Here is an 18,522-nt window from a genome sequence, read left to right on the forward strand (position 1 = left end):
TGATACCAAGTAGAACGTTGTGCTCTGAGATGCAGCACTCTGAGCTGGCATTACACTAAATAAATGGTGTTCTGGGCCTCTCCCTGGGTCTTTTATGAGAAAAGTTATCAGTGAAATTAAAACTGTTTTTGGGAAATCACTGGAACATCCATCCATCCATTGGGACCATACTCTGTGCAGAGCGTTGGTGCTGCCTGAGCAGTCTCCTTGGCTATTGGGCAGAATCCTGGACGAGTCGCCACTCCGACACAGGACACCAGCAAGCTGGCACTCATTTTGCCAACCTCTGAAGGATGACAGGCAGTGTCAACCCCACCTGGTATTAATTTAACAGCTGAGGAGGATTTGAATTCAGGATCCTAGGATCCCAAGCCCACCAGCCAAACCACTAAAGCCAACCGTTATAATGTACAATACAGGAATATTCAACTACCGAGGAACGTTCTAGCCCCAAGTCTTTCACGAACGGGGTGGCGAGGCGTGACGTTTGAGATAACGTAATGTTGGTAAGGAATTTGTAATTTATTCATAGTGTCGGTGATAACTCGCCTCTTCTTGGTGAAAGAAACCGTGAGACGTGTGTGTGTGTGTGTGTGTGTGTGTGTGTGTGTGTGTGTGTGTGTGTGTGTGTGTGTGTGTGTGTGTGTGTGTGTGTGTGTGTGTGTGCGCGCGCATGCTCCGATTGTAGGAGGTGCATGACCGCCGCCGCCGCCGTTAAGATCTAAAGAAGTTCAGCGAGAGGGAGGTATACGCGGTGCACGCAAGTCACTGCGCCGTCCCCTCTCGCACCCTCCCCGCGCCGCTTCGCACGGGGCGGTGACGCCGCACCGAAGGCCGATCCGATCGGGCACTTTGGCACGGCGGGCGCGTCATGGGCTACGAGCTGCAGCTCTTCCCGGACGCCGTGGCCCCCGAGCTTCGCTGCAAACTTTGCGCACAAGTGCTGGAGGAGCCGCTGTCTGCTCCGTGCGGCCACACGTTCTGCGCCGCGTGCGTTCTGCCCTGGGCGGCCGAGCGAGGAACTTGTCCCGCAGCGAGCTGCCGCCTCCGGAGCCTTTCTCCCTCGGAGCTCAGCTCCGTGCCACCCCTGCGGGAGCTCGTCCTCCAGCTGCGGGTTCGCTGCCCGAACGCTTCCCGCGGTTGCGACGCGACGCCGGTGCTTCTGCAAAGCGTAGCGCACGCCAAACGTTGCGAGTTCTCGGCCGCTCCGGAGTCCAATGCGCGAAGACGCGCCGTGGCGATCTCACCCGGAACGACCCTCGAGGTGCGTGGGGACGCGGACCTCTGTGCGGACACCGCGATTGCGGACGCGCACGCGCGTAGTTTGCGCGCACGGTGCGCGCGCCTCGAGCTCGACGCCGAGGAAGCGGCTTTGAGGGAAGAAGCGCTCCTGGTGCGGATCTCCGCTCTGTACGACGAGTTGCAGCTCACGGCGCTGCGCTACAAGCACTGCCTGGGTCTCTACCGGGCGCAGCTCGATCACTTGGAGCGAACTCCACTGCCCACCAGTGTGTGCCCGGTGTGTTGTGCGCCCTTCGCTCGCTTTTTCACACTCTCCACGGGTAGAGCGATTATTGCGAAAGGGGTAGGTAAGGGTAAAAAGAACCATCGCGACGATCTTTCTGTTGCACGACTTTACGGTCACGACACCACCATGACATTCTGATAAGTTGCTGTAACTGTGATGGTATCAGATCAACACTATGTGTTCATGAGATGGACGTTGATAGGGTCAACAAAGGTCGTACTGAGGTCATGACGCACGATTCGGTTTGAATGAGGGTCATGCACTTGCGATTGCTACCTTGCTTTGCCCAAACATTCAAAGAGTGGTTCATTATAATTATTACGCACGCGGTTTACACCTCATCACGTTATGCCACTCCCTCATGGTATATCGACTACCAACTTCATGCAAATCCCGAATATCCAGCCAGGTAGCTTTCAGGTTGAATACCTTTTCACAATTCCTCCGTAATGTGGGGCAACTTAGCTAAATATAGCATAACAATTGTGCATTTTGTGAGGAAAGCACCAAATTTGGCACACTAGTAGCCTAACATATTATGAACAGATTTGGGTATTGGGCCATCTCAAATTCAGCCTCTGATGGCTGTAGCAGCCATTTTCCACTGCCATCAAAAATGTTGAGATGGCCCAATATCCAAATGTGTTCATAATATGATAGGCTACTAGTGTGCCAAATTTGGTGCTTTTCTCACAAAATGCACAATTGTTATGCTAAGTTGCCCCACTAGAAGATCTTCATCAAAAATATCATTTAATTGGTGGGAAACATTTGATCGGTGGGAAGGTCAAAAATTCCTCCAAATTTGCTAACATAAATAGATGGCTCCCAGACTAATCACCTTTTTGTTGATGGCTGTACCAAGGGGATTTGCTGCTGCTTGAACGCATTTACATAAATGCCCTCAGTTCGGTTTAGTTTGATCCTGTGCTGTCTACCCTTCCTCTCCTCTCATCCTCCTCCTCCCTTACTGCCCTTTTCCAGACAAACGCTTTCACACCATATAAATATATACATATAAAATCAAATACAACCTCACGCTTCACTGATGTGGATATTAATGGGGAAAAGGGAGAGGAAGGGAGGGAGGGGAGAGAGAGGAAGGAGGGAGGGGTGAGAGAGGAAGGAGGAGAGAGGATAGGACCGAAGGAGAGGACGGAAGGAGGAATGGGAGAGGACGGAGAGATGGGAGAGGATGGAGGGAGGGAGAGGATGGAGGGAGGGGTGTGAGGAGGGTGTGTGTGAGAGGGAGAGAGAGAGGTGTGAGGAGGGTGTGTGTGTGACAGAGAGAGGTGGGGGAGAGAGAGAGAGAGAGAGAGAGAGAGAGAGAGAGAGAGAGAGAGAGAGAGAGAGAGAGAGAGAGAGAGAGAGAGAGAGAGAGAGAGCTTGAGGGGTGGGGGGGGGGCAGGAGGAAAAAAAACAGCTGTGGAGATGAGGTCAGCAAACACAATATGTTATGCTTAATGACCGAACACACACACACACACACACACACATACATACACATATACACACACACACACACACACACACACACACACACACACACACACACACACAAACCTCATATCGGAACAGCTGTACATACAACGACACAACAGAGTTTGTAAAGTAATTCGCTGGCACAACTGCAAAAAAACTTTGATGTCCCAGTTCCAGAGAATTTGTGGAAACATGAACCAAAAGCAATCACTGAAAACATGGAAGTACCGACCACTCACGTACTACCTAATGATACCATCGAGCGTGAACAAGAGCCAGTCAGCGTCCATAGAGCTGCTGAATGGGGCATCAAACGTCAATGGAAAAAGATGGATGTCAAATGTTGATGAAAGAGAGGTGGGTGTTGAACGTCAATGAAAGATGTGGGTGAGGTAAATGATCCACAGCCGTATTTGACCATCAGAATAACTGTTCATGAAAAGCCCGTGATGTGCTTAATCAAATATCTTGTAAGTCCTGGAAGCCTGATGAGTACTATTCTCCCCTCTGGGCTGGTGCTCCTGCCTCACCTTTCTCGGTTTCACGCTGTGGAAACCAAGGCATTTCGGATCATTGGCATCTCCCGCGATGAGGCTGGGTCTTTGGGCCTCTCACTCTCTCACCGCAGGCAGGTCGGTGGTCTTTCTGTCTTCTATTGTCTCTTCTCTGGTCTTGCCCCCCCCCCTGCTATGTCTGCGATTTAATCCCAACAACATTTCCACAGGGCGCTCAAGGTCCGCCAACAACCCCCTTCTGGTAAAACTACGAAAATCACGAATCACTGCTCACCTTCATGCTTTCATTCCTCTTTTTTTTCCCACCTTTGGGATAAACTCCCTCACTCTGTTCAATCCCCTTCTTCCCTCCAGGCCTTCAAAACAGCTGTTCACCACCACCTGTTATCGTCCCCCATCCAAATCCTCGATCTTTTCTATCCCCGTTAATCCACCCCAAACCCACCTCCTTCAAATTCCCTGCTTTCCTTCCTGTAAGTCCCTGTAATGTCCATCATGTATACCCTGTGTTCCCCGCCCCGTCCCTCTCCCTTCCACAGATCTCCTAATGTCTCTGTTCCCCACTGTTTTGTCCTTCCCACTCCCGCCCCTCTTGTCTCATACCCCCTCGCTGTGCATTGTGTATTCGCTCTCATCTGAGCCTCGACAAGGTATACAAAAAAAGAGAAGTCCAAAGTGTAAATAAATCGTCCACCTCCAAGCCAATGTGTCCCGATGAAAAGGGGGTAGAACAAGCCTTTGTTGGGCCAACGGTTATCTCTCACCTGCATGAACGGGTCATAAAGAGAAAAAGGCCATCCCATAAGAAAGGGAATCTGTTCTTTATCCTTCTTCAACGCATCAAAGTGTTAATCCCACCAGACAAGGGGATGGGTCATTCCTGGACATGCATTTATGGAAATAACTGTCTGAGAATCTGAATATTGCATGCATTAGTCGGATCCAATTCTGAAATTCGTAACTATATATATATATATATATATATATATATATATATATATATATATATATATATATATATATATATATATACATATACGTATATACATATACATCAGGGTGGCCGGCCCAAGTTAACCCCCCCCGCTCCCCCCCCCCCCAAATTGTGGCGCCAGGCTGTTAACACTGACCAACCTCCCAGGATGGCCGAGCATTTCCTTATTACTAGGAGGCGGACACGTTTATCAACAGAGAATTCAAAACGTGCTCAAAGGGCATGGTGGCGACGGCAGACAGGCGGAGGAGTGCTCGGAATGAAACAGATGGAAGGAGGATTACAGATAATGAAACGGATACACAGGAGCACTGTACGAGGACAACAAAAGAGGATTTAATCCGCCAACCCACAACAATTACACAAATAGGTTCTTCAAAAGGAATACATTTAATGAACATACACAAATATTTCCAAAGACAATATTGTGAAAGGAAATGATACCAGTAAGAAGTAAATAAATCCAAAGGTCGAAGCGTCGCACACGGACACAAATACAGATAAATGGGTGATCAAAATAAAAAGAACCCCCCCCCCCCCACACCGCCCGCTTTTTAAGTACACTGGTACTCAGCTCGGGCCAGAGCTGATCCCCATCAAACCTGGAATGGAGGCACTTCCACAAACACGTGCACACGCTGGCAAAATGGTGCTTCTCAAGCAGCTTTTGACACGAAGGCTCCAAATATCCCAGCCTTCCCCCTTTTCAAACGTGCCACCTGCCTCGTGCGCTCCTCACACCGACCTCGTGTGTGTGTGTGTTCTGCCGAACCATACGGGAGCCTTCCACAATCCCCATGTGCAATGCGCCAGCCTCTCCTGCACCTTCGATCACTCCCCTCTCTCGTCCCAGGCAGTAGGAACCTCCCCACACCATCTTCAATGCGCCCTATATCCTCCACCTCCGGGGCGTGGCCTCCTCGCCCCCAACCAAAGCCAGCGTCGGCATACGATTTAGCCAGCGTATGCCGACGTATGAAAAATTTGTCTAAAACGCTGACACACGTCGAATACGTTCTGGGTAAGTTTTGTATACGTTAAGAGCACGCTGAAGCACGCTGGCATACGTCGTAGTACGCCGAGCTCGTCGACAAATTTTAAGCATGCTCAAAATTTTTCGACGTATGCCAGCGTATGACTCACACGTTCCACATAAGCTGGCCATAAGTTGTAGGCACGTTATGCGATCGTTGACACACGTCGACACACATTACTTGTAAGTTACTCATAAGTCGAAACACGTCGAGGTAATGTCTAGCATACCCGAAACTTATTTCTAACCTATGAGTAACATGCTTTGAACCTATGTGTAACGTATCTCCAATGCATATTGACGTATGTAGACGTATTTGATTGAAGTCTTCCAGACGACCACAGAACTTACTGAACGTGTTTCTAACTTACAGCTACCGTATAATGGCATATTGGCAGCGTTTAGGGTAATTGGTATATAAAAATGGGCTTCACAGGAGGAACCCGTCAGTGTGTCAGACTCCATGGTGAGTATATATCCATGTCAGTAGTATCAGTAGTAGTAGTAGGTGAGCGTGTCAGTAGTAGTAGTAGTAGTAGGTCCATGTCAGTAGTAGTAGGTGAACCTGATGGGGAGGGTGTGGGTGATGATGGATCCTCCTTGTGTCCGCGTCCATGGCCACGGCCAGGAGACTTCTTGGCAGCATTCTTCGAAGTTTTCTTCAGCAAATTTTTCATACGTCAGCATACGCTGGCTTAAACGTCATGGTGTGACAGGGCATGACGGTGATGTTGACACTTCGATTTCTAGTGCGGTTATGATTTAAATCGTTGAGCGGCAGCCTATTGATAACCTACGCCACGTGATCGTCGGCGATACGCTGCCGCACGCTATGCATACGTTAGACTATCGTTGGGCAAACGTTGTGAACGCCGACAACACGCTAAGCATTCGTTGGTGTAAGTTATCTATAAGTTATCGAAACGTTCTGTGTACGTTACTAATACGTCATGCATACGTCCAACTCGTTATGAATATGCCCAAAACTTAAAAAAAAACATCAATAGTTCAGCGTACGCCAGCGTTTAACATACATTTTGGTACGTTGCCATATGCTGGCTAAAACGTCAAGGTGTGACAGGGCCCTTACACACAACACACCTTTAAAGTCAAGGTGGCAAATGCAGAGGAATAATGTAAGGAATGTTTTCAAGTTTAACGATAATCAACAAACTTGCTTGTTTTAAAGATATGATCTTGTATAGCTGTGGCTATCCTATCTGGAGGGAATTGTAACACTAAATTAGAGTAACCACTTTTATGTGGTTCCCTAGTGTTGAGAAACCCATATAATAATATTGCAATCGGCACTGTGGTCGTGAATCACTGCAGGAAAATGCCAGCTTTCCATTCTAGCTTTTCTCCTGTCCAGGGCATGTGGAGTGCCACAGACAGCCCTACCAGCTGACACTGATGACACAAAAGGATACAGGTATCAGTTGCGGATTGAGGATACAGGGAGGTGTGCAGTTTGCATTGTGTACTGTGAGCATGTTACCTCACAGTACGTATAGGAATGCAGTGCAGGTGTAGGTCGATTTCAAAAGGTACAATTGAACTGACTTCCAAAGCTTTACTTTTGTTTCAGGCACTAAATATGATGTGCAGAAGAATCAGTCAGTGAAAGACTTGTTTTCAAACTCTATCAATGACATTCCCACTGGTGTTCTTGGATTTTCTTTATAATTATCTTGGATTGCAATTACAGTCTTCCCTTCCCACTGTGTCCTGTGTTCTGGGTGTACCTACCTCACACCACTGAAAGTTGGAACTTGGCACAGAAAGAATGTGACCTCAAGAAACAGCCACGCTCAACTTAATCTCCAGCTCTGCAAACTCTTGTCGATCAGATCTTTCCTTTGGAGCGCTGAGCGTTATGGATCACTTTGTATCTGATGTACTGTATCTGATGCCGACGACTGCTACTGTAAGTATTGCAAAATGATAACTTTGAAATCTTATCATGATGCTGTACACAGTATCAATATTTCGAGATAATAGCCCAGCTGGCGTGGTTTCTTTGGACCAATGTTGACCTAACAATGGCCATCCTATTGGGCCATTGTCTCTCTGATCATCCGGTGAATGTTGATCAGTCGTTGGCAGACATACACCCTTGGTTTGACATCCAAAAGGCCAACTGTCTCTTTCCGTCAAAAAGCCAATGTTGAACCAATGCTGTCAATACATGTTGGACCAACGGTAACGCTGCCAACCCAAGTCCAATGTTGGTCCATATTGCCAACTGGGAGGGAAGTACTGTATCTGATGCGTACTTAAATCTTAAATCACTGCAGGGAATTTTGAACCATGAGTGGAAAATCCTAATTTCATTTGAATTAGCATCCGAATAAATGATTCCTTTGTTTCCACGTCCATTTGTACTTTCCAAGTTATTTGCACTTTTCAAAAACACTAAAACATTGCAGCATACACGCATCTTGTGATTAAAGAGAATCTGGTGATGTACAACCAGTGTATGGAGAACATGAAAATGCAAAGCAGTATGAGCTTTAGCTAAAATATAATTGACAACTCAGGGTGTTCATAATTAAATAATTAGAGAGTTCATAGAATATGATACCCCACGCAGTGTTCAGGTATATACTGTAGTTCAATTTTAATAAAATAATTACTTAAAAGAATTTTTTTAATCCAGAAGTTTACTAACATAGCCTTATTGACAGTCTTCTTCACCCCGATACTGTACCTCTTACATACCACACCCTCTCATGCTATATATCGATATATTGCATGGTTCTTGGATGTATTACGAAGACTATTTGTGTGATACAGTGTTCAAGTATATAATCTATCTATAATTCCAGCAATTTCTGTGTGTGTGTGTCTGTCTGTCTGTCTGTATGCGACCGCCATTTCTCGACGACCGCCGGTCCGATCTGATTGAAATTTGCCAGGAATATTGCCGGGGACCCGCGGATGTGCCTTTTCGAGGTTTGATATTAATCGGACTAGCGGTTCCCAAGTTACAGCCATTTATCTGTTGACCAATGACAAGACACGGTGCTATGACGTCACGAATTACATCACAATTAATGTTTATTTATTTTTTGCATGACTGACGTCACAATTCTTCTTCTTCGTTTGGTATGACGTCACAATCGACGCTGGGGACCTGAGTATGTGCCTTTTCAAGGTTTGATATATTAATCGGACAAGTGGTTCCCAAGTTACGGCCATTTATCTGTCAACCAATGACAAGATTCGGTGCTATGACGTCACGAATTACATCACAATTAATGGTTTTTTATTTACTTTTAAGGGGAGCAAGAGAGGGGATCGAGAGAGGGGGCGGGAGAGGGGAGGGAGAGAGGGGGTGAGAGAGAGGGGCGTCACAATTCAAGAGAGGGGGTGAGAGGAGGGGACGGGAGAGTGGGGGCGAGAGAGAGGGGGAGAGAGGAGGGGAGAGAGGAGGGGCGAGACTAGGGGGGAGAGAGGAGGGCAAGAGAGAGGGTGAGAGAGGGGGGTGAGAGAGAGAGGGGGGTGAGAGAGAGAGGGGAGGCGAGAGAGAGAAGCGTCACAATTCTTCTTCTTCGTTTGATATGACGTCACAATTGATGCTGGGGACCTGAGTATGTTTTCCAGGTGTTTCCCAAGTTATGGCCATTTATGATACGGTTGGTCTGATCTAATTGAAACAATTACCCAATCCAGTCGTCATTTACGAGAGGGAAGGAACGAAGCTGCACATACTGGCATGCACCTACGGGCACGCACCTACGGGCATGCACCTACGGGCCCACACTAGTTCTATTTAAATAACGGTTTAAAGAGGTTTCAAGGCGTGCGTGTAAATAAATTAATTCCAGGTTTTACCGCCATGTCACACAGTGTCTGTTCCATCACCCTGTCTAACACATTACATTAGTTCTTTGTGCCTGTTGTTTGTGTCCTTTATAACATCCTTAAAAACAGTAAATTTCCTGTTTGGAATGATTTCCTATTTTGGTTGACTGCCAGACAGGCAGACAGACTGAAAATATTATCACTCCTCTCTGCGGATGTGTGATCAGGATGAATTCAAAGCCAAAATCTGGTAAAATGGCAAACATGTTTTCCTGTTCATGTTCTGATTCATGTTCAAAATATACCATGTGAGTTAAATAAGTTGTTCGTCAATAAACTGACGGTCATAAAATGATATTTAAGATGGACGGACAGATGGACATTAACCAATTGCTTCACCCCGCTTTTCACTTCGCATGCACGCAGTAATGACAGTAGTGGCATATATTGTGGTGGTTTTTCTTCTCTCAACCAGATTTTAATGGCATTCTGGTTCAAGGTTCCACTCTGAGTCTGGCTGAGTCGGTCGGTGGTTCGATTTGGACCCTTGTTGAGTCGTATCAAAGACTTTAAAAGTGGTACCTGCTGCTTCCTTACTTGATATTCAATATTCGAAGGTTAGAGCATGGACAAACCCTTGTGGGTTGGCTTTCCATGGGGGAAAGGTGATTTCCCCTGAGTTGCCACTTCCTGTAGAGAGAAAAGCAACATCGCAAGATGGTGTCGCAGGCACCCAGAGTAAGCTACGAGGTTGTCACTTTCCTAGTTCCCTGTGGGTAACAGGCTGTGTTTGTCCAGTGTTGTCTCGTGTCTCTCTCTCTCTGCTTATAACAGCTCCTCCCTCAGCCTGAGAACCTGTGAAACTAAAACCTGTTGCTTTTTTGTTCTTCTCCACTTTGCCTTCAAATCCCTGGCTCTCTTGATGAACCTGTTCATTGAATGAAGAGTTGTGCCACTGCATGCATGATCAAACACGGTGTCAATCGCTCATCTTGTCTAATTAAGTGCAGTGACTTGAGCTTCCCAATTCTGCATACAGTCCCATTTGGTGGATTCTGGGTGCAGGAGTGCCCGGGCCATTCTCCTTTGTGATGGCGGCACGGGCCATGACCTTCTGAGAGCACAGACGTGGCAAATGCTCAGCAGGGGTTTCAGAAAGGCACAAAAACAGACACGTTTCCCTGTCCCCCGAGAAGAACGATGGCACCAAGTGTGTTGTTTCTTCTCTCAGTTGGTGTTATCCTTGTTTCTCAATTTTTATATCTGACATCGCTTCTCCCATTTGGGGTTTAGATCATCTCCTGCTATTTTCTTCGATCATATGCCCTTATTATTATTATTATTATTATTATTATTATTATTATTATTATTATTATTATTATTATTATTTTAACTAATCCTTCAAACTGAGCATTTTTAAGAACACATAACTATCAGGGAGTCGAACTTTTGTTCATTTTTTTTCTTCATATTTTGTACCAACTTTCTTAAATATAAACATCCTCACAAGGATTCAACCTCAGTCTACCATGAGAAAGGCAGTGATGCAAAGCTGAATTTAATCATGTGGTTTGGAAAAAGAATGTGGAAGAGGAGGGAAAAGTTGGGGAATTGGATGAAAAGAGAGGAGAGGGAAATGATAAAATGTAGAACAAGTTTTGCTGAGAAAGTGTGACGAGTCTGTAAAAGCATTGATACCATATTGTCACAGGCCATGGGGCAATGGGGGATGGGAGAAGAGGCGTATAATTATAAACCAGATCAATGTGAGGAAGTGGGAGTTGCGGGAATGATATGGGTCAGCAGCAGTGCTTTCATCACTCGAGGTTTGTTGGAGTGAGTAGATGAGAAGGAAGAGGAGAGTGATATAGGTCAGCAGCAGTGCTTTCATCACTCGAGGTTTGTTGGAGTGAGTAGATGAGAAGGAAGAGGAGAGTGATATAGGTCAGCAGCAGTGCTTTCATCACTCGAGGTTTGTTGACTAGATGAAAAGGAAGAGGAGAGTGATATGGGTCAGCAGCAGTGCTTTCATCACTCGAGGTTTGTTGGAGTGAGTAGATGAGAAGGAAGAGGAGAGTGATATGGGTCAGCAGCAGTGCTTTCATCACTCGAGGTTTGTTGAGTAGATGAGAAGGAAGAGGAGAGTGATATGGGTCAGCAGCAGTGCTTTCATCACTCGAGGTTTGTTGGAGTAAGTGGATGAGAAGGAAGAGGAGAGTGATATGGGTCAGCAGCAGTGCTTTCATTGCTCGAGGTTTGGTAGGGTGAGTAGATGAGAAGGAAGAGGAGAGTGAAGTCAGAGTAGAAGAAACACAAAGGCTGGCACAAGCTCGTTGTATTTTACAGAACAGCCAAGCAAATAGTTCTTCACCTGATATATTAATGAGAAGAAGATAAGTAAACTCGGCTCTCACACATGGTACAAGTTGTAAGAAAAAGTGATGCAAATTTCAGGTTCCCATTCAACTGACACTGAACAAGGAGTGGTATCAGATTCAGACCTTTGAGTTCAGAACCTGTTTGGCATTGCACTCTGAACACAGGGTTTTCTAATTGCTGGTATTGCATGTTCAAATCCCATATATGTTATGTGTTATGGTAAGTTACACTCCAATGCTGTATTTAGTCAGTTATTTGATTACCCCTTGTTTCTTAATGTCCTTGTGATTCAAATCAAAGGACATGCACTAATATCCTTATCCTGCATTCAACATACAAGTTCCTCCATAAACCTTAGATATTGAAATAAAAGTTAATTTCCATGAATACCTGAGTTGCTTTAATCCTGTGTGATTACTTCAGTTATCTGTAGTTATCTCAACTTGACCATTGGTTTGTGTTAGAATATTTCCCTTTTTCACCATATCAGCATTTTATCGTGTGTGTGTGTGTGTGTGTGTGTGTGTGTGTGTGTGTGTGTGTGTGTGTGTGTGTGTGTGTGTGTGTGTGTCTGTCTGTGTCTGTCTATGTCTGTCTGTGTCTGTCTGTGTCTGTCTATGTCTGTCTGTGTCTGTCTGTGTCTGTCTGTGTCTGTCTGTGTCTGTGTCTGTCTGTGTCTGTGTCTGTGTCTGTGTCTGTGTGTGTGTGTGTGCGTGTGCGTGTGCGTGTGCGTGTATACACATCAAGTGCCCTGTGCGGCATAATTTAATACAGCACCCGGTGTGTGAAGGCAGTCACCCAGACAAATACCACAGCTGGGTTCTGCATTGTCAAATGGTCTGTCTTGTTACCTCTATCCGCCTTCTGCTTTCACCCCCCCCCTCCGTCCCCGTTTGTCTGTGTGTCTGTTTCTTTCGAAAAATGAAGATTTTTCAAGTACCTCTATCGGTTGATCATGTGTGTGATTACCCTCGCCAGAGGAGAGGGTGTTGCATTTGGGTCCATTTGTTTGTTTGTCCACACAGAACGTGAGTATGTGTATGAATTACATTCGACCCTCGGAGACCCCTAAAACCCTCTAAACCCTTCACAACCCAAAACCCATTAAGAGCAAGAAGATCCATAAGACCCCTCAATACCCCTAAAACCCATTTAGAGCCTTTAGAATCCTAAAACCCTTTGAGACCCTGAATAACCATTAGACTCTTTATAACCCAAATACCATTTAAGACCCCTTCAAAATATAACACCCCTAAAATCCTCTAAACCCTTTACAACCCAAAACCCAATAAGAGCAAGAAGATCCATAAGACCCCTCAATCACTTCCGATTCTGGGTTTGGAGCGTTGGCAGGTCTCCTTGGGGGCTTGCTGCTGACGATCTCAAAGTTAAGTTTCTGGTCGTTATTTGTCCCGTTTTAACTGTTTATTTTCTCACCTCCATGTTACTGTGTGTTCCTAGTTCGGTTTTGTTTCAAAAATCATGCTATTTTGTGAGATTTTGTCGAACTTGTCTTACTGGGTGCTTGAGGCCTATCCTTGAGGCTTGAGGCCTACCCTTTGTTCCCCTCTATGTACGATCGTGTTTATTTGTTTTTTCTCCCCATTATCTTCAATTTCTATCTTTCCCAATTTCTTAACTTCCCCCATCCCAACTAATCACTCTATTTCTTACCTTAAAAAAAAACCGCGACCTTTCTCTGATTCTTCTTCTTCATCTTCTTCATCTCCTCTTCTTCTTCCTAGATTTTTTTTCGACAACACTTCCATGACCTAATCTGTTGAAAACTCGCTCAAACATTAATAATAATAACAAAAAAATCTCTCATAATGCTTCATCTTCCTCTCTCACACATGTGGTACTCTTTACTGTATCATAATGCACTACTATTCTGCTATTTTAACAGACTGCTCTCAATTTGACCTTTCCTTCATACCTTGCCTAAAAAATCCAACTGTTACGGCATTTCTTCTCTCCATTCTCTGAATTAGCCTTTATTGCATCCCTCAAGAAATGTGTTTAATCGCATAACTGACCTAAAACTTTTAAAAACCCCAGATTGCTATGAATGTTCGCTCTCCATCAACCATTCTTTTTTTCCAACTTCAGTGCCAACTCGCTCATCTCACCCCTCACTCTCGCTCTCAAAGCAACCATCCCACTCTTCTCCCTCCAAGCCTTCCTCTCACCTCTCTCAAAAACTCCCACCTCACCTTTCTCCCACCATTCATCCCCCTCACTCATCCTTCCCAAAGTTTCCCCCCTCCCATCCACAAAGCTGCCTCCTTCCACTGCCCTCTCACCTCCATCTCTTCATTCCACCTCCTCAAATCCTCAACTGCCTTCTTCCCCTCTCTTGTCCCTCCTCTCCCCGAGCACCACAGAGTCTTTTCTCCCCCTCATTCGGCCCTCTCCCCGAGCTATTCTGCAATGCCCCACACTCTTTCAACAACACTCCTTACCTCCCCCCAGAGTCCCTTGTCCTACCCTCCCCCTCCTCTCCACCCCCTGCACCCAAAGCCTCCTCCCCTACCTCTTCATTAAAAGTGTGGACCTCAAATATCCGGGGCCTTTGCTCAAACCTTTCAGATCTTTCCATACAAGTTGCCACTGACAAACCAGACATTATCTGCCTAACAGAAACTTTCCTCCCCGAAGACGTGTCTGACACCCAAGTATCTCTCCCTGGTTACTCCCTCCTCCAGTTTGACAGACCTGAGCCTCGCCCTGGTGGAGGAGTTGATCCTTCATCAAAGGCTCGATTCCTCACTCTCCATGCACTGCCCTCACTCCCCCACACCCCCAGGAATACCTCTGGCTATGGCTTCCCCTCAACTCCAACCTCATGTTTATATGTGTACTGTACCGTCCACCTAACAGTGATGATTCCATCTACACCTCACTATCTGAAAATATGGAACAACTTCTATCTTCTCATCCAAACTCTCTCTTCCTCATATGTGGTGACATCAATTGTCATCATGCCAGTTGGCTAGGTGTGGGTACCTCTCTCACCTGTCATGGCACCTCAGCAAAAGCTTTCTGCGACTCATTGGGACTGACTCAATCGGTCAACTTCCCGACCCGGATCTCAACCAATGGTACTCCATTTCTTCTGGATATAATTTTGACAAATTTTCCTGACAATATCTGCTGCTCTTCCTTCGCTCCAATCGGTTCTTCTGACCACTTCCTTGTCAAAGTGGACATCTCTCTGGCTGTTATCAGAGAACCACCTCACCACTGTCAAGTCTGGCATTTCACTCAAGCCGACTGGCAGGGTCTCCAAGCAGCCATCAAACTTATAGAGTGGTCTCCTATCTCTACTTTCTCCAACATCAACTCATCCTGGGAATTCTTTCAAAGAAACTTGCTCTCCCTCATGCACAGATTTATCCCCTCTCGTCTTCAGTTGTCTTACCCTTCCTCCCGCCCTTGGTTCACTGAAGCTTGTGGTGAGGCAGTTGTCCTGAAACAACTTGCCTTTTCCTCATGGAAAGCAAACCCAACTGAGGGCAATCTCAGTTCCTTCCATAAAGCTCGGAACAAGTGTGTATCTACCCTCAGGAGAGCCAGAAAACAACATCTTTCTCATCTCAAGTCTGAACTCTCAAACCTCTCTCCCTCCTCAAAATCCAGGTGGCGTCTAATCAAATCTGTTTCTGGTGTATGTTCCCCCTCCATCCTTTCCCTTACCTCAAATGGCCGCACTGCTGAACCCGCACGTGAAAAAGCTGAATGCCTAAACTCGGTGTTTGCAGCTAAAACCTGTGTCCAAAACCCTTCACTTTCTCTACCCACCTTACCCAGTCGCACCCAACTGTCCCTGGACTCTGTGTCCTTTTCTCCTGACAAGATGGAGAGCTTGCTGTCAAACCTCGACTCAGATTCTGCAACCGGTCCAGACGGCATCAGCCCATGTCTCCTCAAAGCCTGCTCTTCTGCTCTTGCTCACCCTCTCTCTGTTCTATTCACCCTCTCATTTGCTCAAGGCCATCTGCCATCTGCTTGGAAATCAGCAAACATCACTGCCCTGCACAAAAAAGGTACAAAAACAGATCCCTGCAACTACAGACCAATCAGCCTTCTCCCAATCATCAGCATGGTTATGGAATCAATCACCGCTTCAGACATCAAATCCTTCCTCTTCTCCAATGGCTTGATTTCTGATCATCAATTTGGTTTCAGACCAGGTCACTCTACCCTGGAAATGCTGCTTCTGCTCTCCCAACAATGGATGGAAGCCCTCAATGCCAGACAGGAAATCCGAGCCGTATCCCTGGATATATCACGTGCTTTTGACACAGTTTGGCACCCTGCCCTGCTCACCAAACTCTCTTCCTGTGGTATCCAAGGCCATCTCCACTCATGGCTCGCAGACTTCCTCTCCTGTCGCAGTCAACGTGTGGCCCTAAATGGAGTTCATTCATCTCCCCTTCCTGTCCAGGCTGGAGTTCCTCAAGGTAGCATTCAATTTGTTTAGGGGGCCAGTGATAGCTCGCCTACTCACTGCGAACGACACCGTGGGATCTTTAACATTCAGGAACTAATACCGGCAGACAGAATTCCCACTTTCATATCCATCCAAGGGACGGCACACACATTAGAAATAAAATACTGTTGCAGATTTTTTGGTTCGAGGATTGCCACGAGGGGAAGCACTCAGGTCCATCCCGAACGCCCGGTCCTCAGGCTGCCGGTCACAGGTAATTCCACAGGCTGACGGGTTACTAAGCAACCACGGACGCCGATTGGTACTGCCAATCCTAACAGGGTGATAACTTACCTGTGGATGACCATACCAAGGGGGGTCTCGTACCCTCGATGCATACTTGCGTTAACTTACCGTATCAGGTGCAGCTGAGTGGAGCTGCCAAGTACACACCGGCTAATAAGAGCCAATTAGTGGGGTAGAACTTCCCAGATAACTACGTACAGACCATGCTGGATGAATCAAGGAAAAGATAGAATGAGCTATTTACATTTACAATGAAAGCAATTTATTTTTTTTGCAAGGGTGAGGAAAGGCATGTGAACAGTAATAAAAGGTTTTTGTTACAAGCAATATGTACACCAAGGAAAGCAAGTATTTGTGGGATGCGGCAAAAGCAAATACAGTTATATACAAAAGAGAAGACACAAGGCAGAGTTCAACCGAGACTAGACTTCTACAATCTTAATATGCTAACATGACAGGCACCATTAGACACACACCCATGGAAAGTCGAAAGCAAAGAAAGATGAGAGAAAGTATGAGGTGTGAACGACCTCTTTATACCTGTGCAGTCAACAGACCAATGCAACACAGTTGCTTAGGAGGGGGAGGAGGGAAGAAAACCGGGTGTCTATGGTGTGAGTGAGGAGGTGTGATGAGGTGTACGGTGATTAGCAAATGAGGCAGAGAGGAAGGTGTAAAGGGGTAGGGGGTGTCAGAAATGAAGCAAAGAACGTGTGAAGAGAATAGACATCATGAGTGCAGAGAAATCTGTTCAAGTAATTATTAATTAGTGTAAAACTGCATTTCGTCCGGCACCTGGCTCTTAATGAGCTCGGCCCAGCTTCTCACCACTCAGTGCAGCAACCAACAGTGATATACAGATTGAGCCAGACAAGACAAAGGCAGGACCAGACGAAGAGCCAGATGAAGAGACCAATCCTCCTGCGAGGAGAGAGCACTGGAGGCAGAACAGGCGGGCCATGCGCGTATCCTCACCATTGGCGTACGGACGCGCAACCCAGCCTTGGCCCCACCCAGGTGAGTATTCACAATGGAAATGCCCTCATTCACCCCCGAACCCAGCCATGCGACGGAGCTCCGAGATTCAACATAGAGCGAGGCTCCCGATCGCACGCCTCGTCCATGAGTGCATCACTCACTCCCGCCGGTCCTGAAAGGTGGCAGCGGTCATCAGTGGCAGCGGTGAGCATAGTGTTGAGCTTTGGCGTGGTAGTTGAGACAACGTGGTTGTGGCGTTCATAGCGGTGAGGGTAGGCAAGTTTTGTTTGTAGGTTTGATGTCATGGGGAATTTTGGGAAGGCATTGTGGTTACAAGAATGATGCAGCATTGGGGTCCGAGTCCGGCAAACGTCTGAGGTGATGTCGTTGAAGAATGGTGCATGTATGCTAATGAGCTGCTTGTGTGAAGAAGGAGAGGTCGTGTGTGTGAAGTAAAGTAAAATAAAATAGATAAAAGAATATGGAATGGGATATATGACATGCCAATAAGCCATTGCAATGCATTTTGTCCCATATACCCACGAGACATGAGAGAAGGGCTGTCTAAAATGGATATGTACTTAGGAAATAACTGTCTATGGACCGCTATATGTTATGTGCCTCAGCCATGGGGAAGTGCCGGCTTCGCAGAACCACAACAATACCTTAATGGTGATCGATTTGACGTGCAGAAGAGTAGCTGGCGTTTTGGGCCTTACCCTTCATCAGAGCAAAAGAGAGGAGAGTGATTATGGGTAGCTCACATTCGCTCTGATGAAGAATAAGACCTGAAATGTCAACTTCTCTTTTCTCCATGGCAGATCAATCACCATTTTAGGTATCTTATTACCTCCACCGAAGGTCGATGGAGGTTGTTCTCACCCTGTCTGTTTGTTTTGTTGTCTGTAAGCAGGATATCTCAAAAAAGTTCAGACGGATTAGGACGAAACTTGGTGGACAGGTTAGATGTGTGACAAGGACGAATTGTTTCGATTTGGGTGAAGATCTGGATCCGGATCCATATCCTATAATTTTTTTAACGTGATTCTTCACCATTAGGAGATAGTA

General features: G+C 46.3%; 1 protein-coding gene across 1 annotated transcript in view; it reads left to right on the forward strand.

The window, feature by feature from the left end:
- The first annotated feature begins 750 nt into the window (after positions 1–750).
- LOC147014237 (E3 ubiquitin-protein ligase PDZRN3-like) overlaps positions 751–18,522 on the forward strand; it is a 257,924-nt gene continuing 240,152 nt past the window's right edge. The window contains exon 1 of the mRNA XM_085852007.1: positions 751–1,519. Coding sequence (XP_085708133.1) covers positions 872–1,519 — 648 coding nt within the window. The 5' untranslated portion in view covers positions 751–871. The remainder of the gene's footprint in view (positions 1,520–18,522) is intronic.

Source organism: Eptatretus burgeri, chromosome 13 (assembly GCF_056783735.1).
Source record: "Eptatretus burgeri isolate ZD-2024b chromosome 13, Ebu_testis_v1, whole genome shotgun sequence".
NCBI classification, from domain to species: Eukaryota; Metazoa; Chordata; class Myxini; order Myxiniformes; family Myxinidae; genus Eptatretus; species Eptatretus burgeri.